The sequence below is a fragment of the Saccostrea echinata genome, unplaced genomic scaffold (genome assembly GCF_033153115.1).
Source record: "Saccostrea echinata isolate AGI-Se365-2 ecotype Australia unplaced genomic scaffold, CSIRO_AGI_Sech_v1 ptg000017l, whole genome shotgun sequence".
Lineage (NCBI taxonomy): Eukaryota > Metazoa > Mollusca > Bivalvia > Ostreida > Ostreidae > Saccostrea > Saccostrea echinata.
In genome coordinates, this window is record NW_026889766.1 from 7,186,189 (window position 1) to 7,198,042 (window position 11,854).

An 11,854-nucleotide genomic window follows, 5' to 3' on the forward strand; every position below is an offset into this window, starting at 1 on the left:
TAAGACAAAACACTTCATCTGCACTTCTCAGTCCACCCAGCTGCAATGGGGACCAGCTTTTGCTGATGATTAACCTATGATGGACTGGTGTCTCATCCAGGGGAAATCATACTCCAGCATGCTAGAGGTTCACGGCAAGATACATTTGACTTGGCGCACAGAGGTATATAAGGAGGTTAGGGACGTTAACCGAGGCTCTTGTAGGAGTAGGGGAAGTCAATGACTCTCATCTGCTTAGCAACATAGATACATGTACCGGGTACGAGCTCTAGCCTTATGGCTCAGAGAAGGATTTAACCTTACAGAATGGAGTAAACACTCCTGTACATGTCATTGCATCTAAGGTCAAGGTAACGGCTATTAAAGATACAGGTAACAATATTTTCTGTAAAATTAATGTTATTTTTCTGTTTGATTTTACTGTGTTATGATATTAAACCTACAGTCAAGTTCCTCTATCTTAGGCTTCTGTTAGGCCCTTATGCCTTCTTGGATAGAAATCCTTAACTAATGTAGGGAAAATATATATATTACATTTTATACATACCAGGCATTTCAAAATGGAAAAATGGCATGCACTAGCTACCTACATAGCAGTAAAAAACAACTAGAAAAATGTGCTACAAAAGTGATTAACATTAATGAAAACGAAATAAAGTCCGTAGAATGTATACGATATTTGGGTGCATTTTTAGATGAAAATCTTAATTTCAAAGAACATGTAAATAGGAAATGTCGAACAGCAATGTTAAATTATCTAAGGATCAAAGGCATCCGCAAATATTTAACGAAGGAAGCTACGGAAATTTTAGTTCTATCATTAGTTATTTCACATTAAGACTATTGCAATGTTATTTTATTCGGCATAGCACAATACGAAATTAATAAAATGCAACGAATTCCAAACATGTGTGCCAAATTGGTTTTAAATCGGAGGAAATTTGACATTTCAAAAGAATCTCTATTTGATCTCCACTGGCTACCGATCAAAACTAGAATATCATTCAAGATTCTGACATTCATGTATAATTGTTCAGTGGGCCAAGCACCAGAATATCTAACTGAACTTCTGTCAAAACAAACTTCAAATCAAAAATTGCACTCTTCCCAAAATTCCGAAAGCTGTTACATAGTCCCATTTAATAAAAGAAAAACTTTCAGCGACAGGAGTTTTAGTACCATCGGACCAAAATTGTGGAATGAACTGCCTTTGTATATTAAACAATCAAAATCTATTGAGGATTTCAGAAACAACTTAAAAAATTACTTCTTTAGGGACTTTGATGCTTTATTTTAATGATTACTCTCCATGTACATTTGTAAATAATATGTAATTTTTTTTTTTTTTTTTTTTTTACAGTTTTACTGTACAACTCCATTGAATACATTTGTGTAAAAATAGGTGTTAATCAAATAAATCAGTTTCAGTTTCACATAATGTATTTTACAGATTTCTGTTTAGAGGGATTTGACTCCTCCTACTGCTTAAAACATCTGTACTCTGGCATTAATATTACCGCAAGCATTGGCTAAACATTTGGAGACCAAGAGTCATCTACCTCTGTCTTTATGATCTCCACCTTTCAAATCAGTTCATTTGACTTGCAAGAGTTGTCTTTCTTCAACTGATTGGAAATACACAAATTTTTAGAGAAAAAACATTTAGTAAATAAATATTATAACAACGATGTCCAGACAATGAGTATAAATACAGAACAATTCTATTATAGTAATAATTCTTTTAATCATGAAGTCTGAATTAAAAAAAAAGAATATAAGTGCAAACAAATACATGTACTTTCATTCTCACACGAAAACAATAAACATGCATTTTGATATAAATACAGTGATCTCATTCATATACATGTACTTGTATCTCTAGCAGGAAGTATTCTTCTTTTGAAAAAGTGCATTCAGTTTATAATTTGTTCCCTCAAAATGCCAAAACACAACGCCAAGGAACAAATCATTTGAAATAGGTTATCCTATATAATAGTTTCTTTCATTTCACATCAGAATATCATTTAACAAGCAATATACACAGGTATATAAAATAGATTTTTTTTCTTCATTAATTAGCTGCCTGCAGCATGATTTAAAACTTATAAGGCGAGACCTTCATTTATATAAAAGAAACTTCAATTTCCAATCTATGAAGCTCTTATTCATTGGCTAGTTTTCATATATCCAAGGCTAATCAAACATTCATAATGCATGATTGTTCTGACTGTTGATACATTTCCCTAAAAAATTTTAACTGAAAATAGTAAATGAAAGTTGTTTTTCAAATAATCAATGTTAAAAAAAATGAAATCATTTAAAAACCAGAATCAGTTTGACATATTCCTCAGCAACATAAAAAATATGTTAAGATTAAAGGGAAACAACTCTCTGCAAAAAAAAAAAATCACACTTAATTATCTGCAATATCACACTAACATATCAACATGATTTTGATCATCGTTAAACATGAACCCCTCTCGTCGGGCCCGCTCTATAAGCTTTTTGGACTCCAGTATAAAAGTTGAGTATGTGATGTGCGGATATTGCGCAACCAGTTCTTCGACTGCATCTGCCGTGACTGCGTCACATCGGATCAAGCCAAGATACCGCAGGGACGTACAGGTTGCAGACAGATTTCGAATGCCGTTGTCTGTGACTGCTTGACACCAGCCAATATCAAGGTTCTTTAGTGTTTTTGTGTACTTTCCAATTTCTCCTAAAACTACAAAAAAATAAAAATAAATAATTGTTCATGTAGATAACTTATCATTGTATTCGCAGAGGACACATCTTGATTAATTTAATTTAGACAAGAAATCACTTTAGACAATTGAATTCCATAATATTTCTCTAAATACAGTGTTTGTTACTCTAAATCTGGATGTTCATATAGCAGCTAGCTAGGCATCTCTGGTTATCGTCAATACGAGATGAACCCAAACTGGATCTTAATTGTTACATCTCTAGCTTAGCTAAATACATTTGTATGTGAGCAGTTCAAAGGATCTTTAGATTGACTTGAACTTTAACCTACTTACACTGGTCAGTGATGTGACAAGATACACACTGCAACAGATGAAGTTTTCTGCCATATTTGATGACCTTCAACAGACACTCATCATTTATCTGAGGATTCAAGGACACATTCATTGCCTCAAGGTCAGGGCAATACTGGGTCAAGGACGCTACATCTGTTGGCAAAATGCCAGGTAGACTAGATATGTCAATGATTTTTAACTTCCTAAGCTGTCAAATAAAAAACACAGTGATATTAATTTTAAAGACTACAATGTGGTCATTTAAAAATGTAAAATCTGCTACTTTCTTTATCAGAGAAGGAAAAATCTTAGTTTAATTTCAAGGAATTATGTTTTGAAATGTTGCATCAGTTTTTTTTTCTTTGTTTTTCCAACCATGTATGAAGAGTGTAAAGAGATTCAATCTGATCTCTTATCCACTACTTTTTAAAAGGTTTTGAGATTTTCCCTAATTATTCACCTGTTTGAGGGCTCTGACTCCCTTCTCACTGACCCCAGAAAACATCAGGGTCACGACCTCCAGGTTAGGGCACATCTCACACAATCTTACACAGGAAGAGTCTGTCACCTAAAAAACATATGCATATACATGTATACAGTAAAACCTCATAATCTTGAACTCTGTGGAACGAAGAAATAACTTCAAGATGTCTGAGGATTCAGATTAACCAGGTTAAAATACATAAAAAAAAAAAGGCAGCTGGGACTTCCAAGTGTCTTCAACATTTACATGGTATTCCAGATGTCATAGTTGGAGGTACTGAAGCTCAAGCATACAATCACATGAATTTCATGTTTATACATTTATTCTACAAGACAAAGTCTTTGGGAAATAAAAATCAGAATATACAAGTACCTCAGACAGATAAGCTAGTATAACTTCTCTCAGCTGTGGGCAGTTCTCGGCTATAGCTACCACTCCCTTGTCTGTCACATGGTATGAACATCGACTCAGGTTTACCTTTTGTAGCTCCTTACATCCAACTGCCATCTATCATAATTTACAAAAATAATTTACATTTTGTATTGGAAGTCACTACAAGTTCACAATTTTCTTCATTTTATGTTTTCATGTACACATGGTACTATAGTTCCAAGTTTAAGGATTGAACTAGAAAATATGCCTATTCAATTTTGCAAAAATTCATAATCCTTCATTTGGTGTGTAGTCTTTTTTATTAAGAAAATTATCTGAAAATTTTAAAGAATTTTTATTTTCATTTGGAACAATTTAGATCAAAACTCCTGACTTCACTGCCAATGAGGCAATGATACAATGTCTTTCTTTCAGATTTTTCATTTTTTTAGAATAAGCTTTTCTTCTTTTCTTTTTTTTTTTTTTTTTTTTTTTTTGAGTAAAGTAAATATCTAGCTCAATCTAATGGAGAGTGGAAGGTTACACATTAAAACTTGTCTAATCCAGATGCTCTTTTCTAATACGATGTTTACTTTTAAGTCCCTTTCAGTAAATTCAACTGATTAAACTGTTGTCCTATCTGTCCTATTTAGTCCAGCCTATTTCTATGAAACCAGTCTGCATTAGACAAGTTTCACTGTAACTTTACTTACAGCACAGAGTCCACCATCTGTAATTTTATAACACCCGTCCATCACTAGTGTGACGAGGTGGGGACAGTGGCTCCCCACGGTCTGTAGAACTGTGTCCTTCAACTTGTAACACCTGTGAAAGAAAAAGAGAGAAATCAATAGAAAATCAGGAAAGTGCAATTTAGAACCCCCACCCTACACCCCCCACAAAAAAGGCATTTTATTACAATTTTTGGGAGATAACCAATGGTACATGTATTCAGATTGGGGGAATGGGGTGGTAATGATATATATATTTTGGGAGATGGGGTAATGATATACATGTATATATTTTGGAGGATGGGGTAATGATATCTATATTTTGGTAGGTGGGGTGGGGTATTGATAAATTATATTTTGGGGTGGAGGGTGGGGGTGTGTCTATATTTTGGTGGGTGGGATAATGATATCTAGATTTTGGGGATGGGTGGGGTAATGATATCTTCATTGGGGGAGGGAGGGAGAGTAGAAAAAGGGGGGGTTAATGATATCTATATCAGGGGTGGGGTGGGGGGATAATTATATCAATATTTGAGGGCAGCTGGGCATGGAGTAATATCTTTATTTTCATGGCATTTGGAAACTTGTTTGTGAGCTATTTCAATAATAACATTCTAAAATAAATCAGATTTGAAATAGTATTTTAGGACTATGATCATCATGATGCATCGTTAAACATGTTAAAAAGGCAGATATTCAATTTTAAATGTTAAACAATTTTTTTCAACAGCTTCTTTAAATTTTCACACATTGTTTAGCTATCTGTTTCAAGTGGAAATTTTCTACAAAACATAAGATAGATGGTTTGCCATTGGGCAAATGTTGGGAATACATACTTGTATATCCAATAAGACATGGAGTGAAAAAAAACATTTCTTTATACATGTACTAACATGTATGTTCAACAAATATGTATGAACTGAAATAAAATTTTATGCATTATCATGTCAGATTGTATCCACTATACTGACCTTGACATATAAAGTGACCGTAAATGACCACACCACTTCAGAGCACGTTCCATAGCCTCAGAGGTCAAATTCTGAGTATCGCTGATGTCAATGTGGGTCACTCTGTCACTTATCTGGGTCAAGGTCAACAACTGTTTATCAGTGACCTTGTGTTGATAGTGAAGGTCAACATGTCTCCATAGGTCTGGGTCATACACAAGCTGATGCCAAAGTTTACAGACAAGGGATGCCTTGTGAAGTAGGTCACACATTCTTAAATGTTTCAATATATTCACGAGTATGGAAGGTGGGAGGTCATTAATGTTATTGACAGCTGTCAAAGAAAAACACACCCCCTTATTTGGTAGACTACCTACTGTGTTCCTGAGTTTATCTACCTGGTTGTCTGAGGTAATGGGTAGAGATTCAAATGTCGGGTAATTTTCACATTTCAAGTCACTTTGAGGGGAATGAGTATTTCTTTCACTTTCAACATTATCACAGTCTTTTATTTCTGAAACACCAAAGGAATTCCACGACCTATGTCCGAAATTTGGGGAATTTTCACCTAGACTTCTTTGTATTTTAAATTTAGTGATTCTTCTAGAGGTTATAATATCATTTACTGTAGACCTCTCATCATCACAATTTTCATGCTGTGTCCTGCCCGATTTCTGAGGTGGTTGCCTAACTGTCTCTCCACTTTCATCATCCACTTCTCCACTTTCATCATCCACCTCTCCACATTCTGGATCCACCCCCACTGCCTCCGAGTTGTTCTTCCTTGGTGGTGAATATAGAACCTCAAAACCTGGGTTACAAATCTGCTGGGGACTATTTTCATTACTGGGACTATTAGAACCTAACTTGCTAAATGCACAGGTACTTGAACACATACATGAATTTAGCAATGGGTCAGAGGTAAATTCAAGGTTAGAGTTCAATTTAAGGTCAGAGTTCACAGGGCACACTGAGTCACTGGATTTCTCACAACTTTTAACATTTTCACAGTTACAACTATCACACTTGGAATCAAGCAATTTTGAGCTACCCTGTCCTGAATGCAGATCTGAAAATTTATTATTGTCATAAGATGTGCTTGCAATATTTTCACTAGATATAGTTACTTTTGGGGAAGGCTGTACCTGAGTTGGCTTTGAGTCATTAAAAGGATATAAACTATTTGGTACATGAAAATTCTGAGGCATATTTTTTGGCACATACTGTTCAGGATTTATATTAAACGGAGATTTATTTGACTTGGATGAACATTTTTCACTTGGTGAACAGATATCAACATCCGAGTGAGACAGGATGGAATTAGAATTTCTCTGAGATGCATTAAGAGATCTGGATGTGGAGTCCGGATGGTCTGGATTACATCCGGAATTCTTACAGCTGTCTTCAGAACTTCCCTCCTCTGGATCTGTTCTCTTTCTTTTACATGGTCTATTCTCTTCTTCCATGGTGAACTATTTTCTAAGCCACTCTTGAATGGAAATAAAGTCACAATAGACAAGTATGGAAATTTTGCCACCTGATAACAGGAAAAAAAGTAACTTAAACATGTTAAATATTTAATAATTGACCCATGATAATTCAAAAGTGAGATTTCAAGCAGTTGCATATCTCTGTTATTTATGACTTTGAGTCGGGCCAGGATTTTCAAAACTGAAGTGAAAACTGTTTTTTATTTTTTGTCATTGACAATTACTTTAAGAATAATTTTGCTCTTTGATCGTGAAATTTTATACATATGACATGAAGTTAAAGACAATAAAATATGTCATCGCTGGAAGTTTTTACCTCAAACAACATGTATTTCTATTAATATTACCAATTGTCATTTTCCTGGTTGATAAAATGGGTAGCAAATCCAGTTTGGACATTTTTGTGTTTCATTTTTTAAATGAATACCTATAACAATTGATTGCAATTTCCTGTGTTGCATCAATGCAAACAATCTATCAATTTTTGAAATATTCATTTTGATTTTGTAACCTTCACTTACTTTGTTGAAAATTAATTTCCTCCATTTTCCGTTGTTGCCAATTTGAGCTAACTTGAATCTATACTTCATAGGGATGCTTTTGAATTAACATGACAAATAATGGCTTCGCTGTTCCTAAGATGAAAATTTTTATGATATATCCTTTGTATTCCTTTGTATAACTATGATCCCCTGTTATAGCCCCTCTATTCTCCAGTGGGATCATGATTTGAACAAATTTTAATCTACATTACCTGAGGATGCTTCAATTTAAAAATGACTAATCATGGCTTTGCTACTCTTGAGAGGATTTTTAAAGATTAATTTTCCCTATGCATTCTTATGTAAACTTTGATTGCCTATTGTGACCATACCCTACCCCCGGGGGTCATGATTTGAACAAACTTGAATCTACACTACCTGAGGATACTTCCATATAAGTATGATAAATCATGGCTTTGCTGTTCTTGAGAAGAAGATTTTTAAATGACGCCATTAATTTTTCACAAATTCATAATTATCTCCCCTTGGATTAAGGTGCGGCCCTTCATTTGAACAAATTTGAATCCCCTTTACCTAAGGATACTTTGTGGCAAGTTTGGTTGAATTTGGCCCTGTGGTTCTTGAGAAGAAGATAAAATTGTGAAAAGTTTATGACAACAACAGACAATTAATGGACAAATTTTGATCAGGAAAAAAAAGCATGAACGGAAATAGCTCTGACAATTTTTAAGGCCATTTGTGTATTTTGAGGTCAGTGATGAATACTAATGTCCAATGACTGTATCACTTACCTCAGACATTACACATCTCATGTGGATGACTAGATAGAACGTTCTATCATTAAAATGATATTGTCCTACGGACCTGGTTTAACGATAGAATTTGTTCCGTGTATTGGCAATGTTGCAAAATAAACATGGGCGATAACTCGAACTCTGTGCATTTTCTATGAACAATCCAGAGAGTTCCGAATGTCAACGTGGCGTTAAATTTGAAGCGAGGAAAAAACGCTGAGAAAATGAGTTGAAATTTCGTATTTATGAGGATTATTTTTTAGGTTAAAAGGCATATACAATCTCAAAAAGGTTTGTTATGATTAATTTGGTAGTTATTTTCAGTGCAACTCCTTTTGTATTCTTCGAAATCATTTTGGAGTGGATCCACTCCGATTTGCTACATTGCAAGTATATGGGACGTATTCTAACTGTGGTGAGGGCTTGTCCCGAGACACAGTTAGATTATTCTAACTAGTGGATGACTATATCATGACTATATATAAATGTTAATTTACAATGTACTTTCTTTTTTGCCCCATGAGAGCCCTTAATTGGTAAATAAACTAATTGAATTGAATTGAATTGTATTGTAGAAGTATCCTCATTTAACATGTTTAAGTTGCAGGATTAAGCAGCCTAGTACCTTCCTATCCTCTCTTCCTTTGATATATAGCAAATATAATGTGTACCAAGCTAGCTCTGCAGATATTATCTTACTTACCAAAGTAATTATCATATGTTTTTCATGTTTATAATATAATCACATGATAATAATACCAAATTAAGTTAAAGATAGTCCAAGAATATTTTTGTTTATTGTGTATTTAATTTAATTATTCATTTATTTATTTTTAAACTTTTAATTTAGTACTTTAATATATGAATTATTCAACCTTTTTTTTACATCAATCTCCATTATCTCAATTCTGTCATTTTTCGTCATTTCGGGATAAAACCTGGTTTTCATTTTCGTAAATACAGGCCCGGCACGGGTTCTACCCATTTTACCAAACTCCTATGCGTGTCTTCATGACACATAACCTGCTACTGATAATTTTGACCAAAGAACCGAGTATCAATATTTGTTATAAAAAGAATCTATACTTACTTTTTTGCAAAAATGAAATAAATCTTTATGTAAACCGTCAAACGAGTTTCGCTGACATTTTCGGGGAAATATGAGTTCTACGTCACGAAGAACCTTTCGGGTTGCATCGAAATTTATCTACATTGTTCCGATCCCGATTTGATTTTCAATGGCTTTCTATGGTATAGAAATAGATGAAAAGAAATAATAAATCGTGGACCTATTATTTTGTCTTGTTTTATATCAAATGGACTAAGTTGCTAAGAGCGAGAGAGTAATTTTGATTTTATTCGTGAGCATAAAGAATCGGGGTTTAAATTTAATCATGCATGCTGGTATAATAGAATTAAGGGCTAAAAAATAAAGGTGTTTGTTCCTGGAACAAAAATTGTATGCTGGAAACAAACATTTTTTTAACCATAATAAAAATTTAAAGCAAATTATAAATTATAGAATTCGAATTGATTTTTCAAGAAAAAAATGTCACAAATTCGTTTTCTATCGAACTTGAATTGGTTATTAAAGAAAAAACATCGCAAGTTCATTTACTACAATGATAAGCAGTGTGAAATGGTTTGTAATATTGCATTGGGGTATTTTTTTTCAATCGATCGTGTTAAGTGGTCATAACTACTTTAATTTCATATAATTGTCACAGCCTTATATAAGTGGTAAAATACAACACAACACGGCTGCTGGGTTCGATGTATATATATAATACATGTATATATTCTACGATTATGGAATTTTATAACATAGAAGGAAGGGTGACCTGAAATATAACAACAGGTATTAAATATCTCTCGCCTCACTCACACTTTTACGCGGATCATAATTTAAATTTTATAAATTTGGATAATTTAGAAAATACTCGATTTGAATAAAATGATCAAATAGATATTGAATAATAATTGAATCCTTAGAAATAATATACCAATTATTTCTTACCGTAATTCCTAGACTGAAGTTCACAATTATCGTGAGATAAAGTTGTGTTGGGGAGAGAGAGCGTCTTCTCTCCCCAAAGTCTTAGGTTGGAGTGCTCGAGAATTAGTATTGGCGCGAATGCGCAGGGGACAGAATAAAACCAGTTTGACCACTCACACACCCGTACTCTCACTGACCACTCACCCGTATAAATGAATGAATGAATGAATGAATAAGGCAATGAATGAACGTAGTAAATTCCGTAGTGAGAACGGAATTCACTAGTTATTATAATAATATAATGTCTTAGACAAATGTATGAATATGATATGAATGATAATTAGTAATATTAATTAATTAATTATAATTCACCCTGTGACATAATAAAGCAAAACAATTTAAGATTTTTTTCCTAGTGATATACTAAGACAAGAACATACATAATATTATAAACCGAAATATGACTTTTTTTTTCATTTTCATATCATAAAATCACATAAATTTTGTATTTATATATACCCCCCCCCCCCAATGAGAGGCGACATCTTCCCGCACCCACCTTAAATTCTGTTACAAATGAACAGAAAGGAATATATGTTACTTTTGTAGAATATTATATTATCAAATATTTAATAGGAAGGTAGCAAAGTTTTTTTCAAAGGAGTAGGTGCAGGGGGGGGGGGGGGGGTGGCTGCAGAATTTTATTTATATACTTAGTCCTCTTCGTGCTGGTCAACACACAAGGCCGCCACCAGAGACTTCCATGCTGGTCTGCCTTGTGTCCATCTCTAGACCTGTCCCCATGTCCAGTTGTTCTCAATCATTTCTTTTTCCAATGATCTTCTTCGGGTCTTTTTTGGCCTTCCTCTCTTTCTCTTACCGTTTGGCGTCCCTCTCAATGCAACCCCTATGTGTCCTATCCACAGCCAGTTTCTCTTCCTTATTAATGGGATATAGAGGAGTGATGTTAATCTTTTTGTATACAGCTCTTCATTTATTTGAGATGGTATAAGGCCAGCAAATGCGTAATGTTCTGCAAAGACAACATATCTGGAAGGCATCTAGCTTCTTTGAAATGGTTTTTGTTACTTTCCAAGACTCAGCACCATACAAGGGACCCCAAGCACATTGCTTCTGAAAACACCTAATTATGGTGTTTATGCTGACCTTTGCTGACCTCTAGATGTTTCGCGATGCAGCATTCGCTTCTGTGGCTTTAGAAATCCGAGCTAGTACATCTACTTCCAAGTCCCCATCTGTGGTGATCTTACTCCTAGTTAGACAAAGTTCTGTGACATTTTCAATTTTATACCATTTAGGGTGATGGGTTCGTCTGATTTAGTGTTGATCTTAATGATCTTAGTTTTTATGTTATTGATTTTGGGACCAATCTTTTCCTGCCATTTTTGCAAGCTGGTTGTTTTTTTTCTTAGATATCATGATATCGGTAAGCTAGCAGTGCTATACATCTGCAAAATCTAGATTTTTAAACA

At 34.1% G+C, this 11,854-nt stretch overlaps 1 protein-coding gene across 2 annotated transcripts; it reads right to left on the reverse strand.

Annotated features, from left to right (window-relative positions):
* Positions 1-1,734: 1,734 nt before the first annotated feature.
* Positions 1,735-9,500, reverse strand: LOC133189168 (uncharacterized). 2 transcript variants are annotated; one of them, XM_061324576.1, is made up of 7 exons: positions 9,456-9,500; positions 5,600-7,067; positions 4,611-4,722; positions 3,898-4,032; positions 3,502-3,609; positions 3,042-3,249; positions 1,735-2,725 (listed from the first exon to the last, which is right to left on the reverse strand). In XM_061324576.1, the coding sequence occupies exons 2-7, from the start codon at positions 7,042-7,044 to the stop codon at positions 2,430-2,432; spliced, it is 2,304 nt and encodes a 767-aa protein (XP_061180560.1). In that variant the 5' UTR covers positions 7,045-7,067; positions 9,456-9,500; the 3' UTR covers positions 1,735-2,429. The 2 variants fall into 2 exon arrangements, with proteins under 2 accessions (XP_061180560.1, XP_061180559.1); XM_061324575.1 differs by lacking the exon at positions 9,456-9,500 and having other exon boundaries at positions 5,600-7,101.
* Between the last annotated feature and the right edge of the window lie 2,354 nt (positions 9,501-11,854).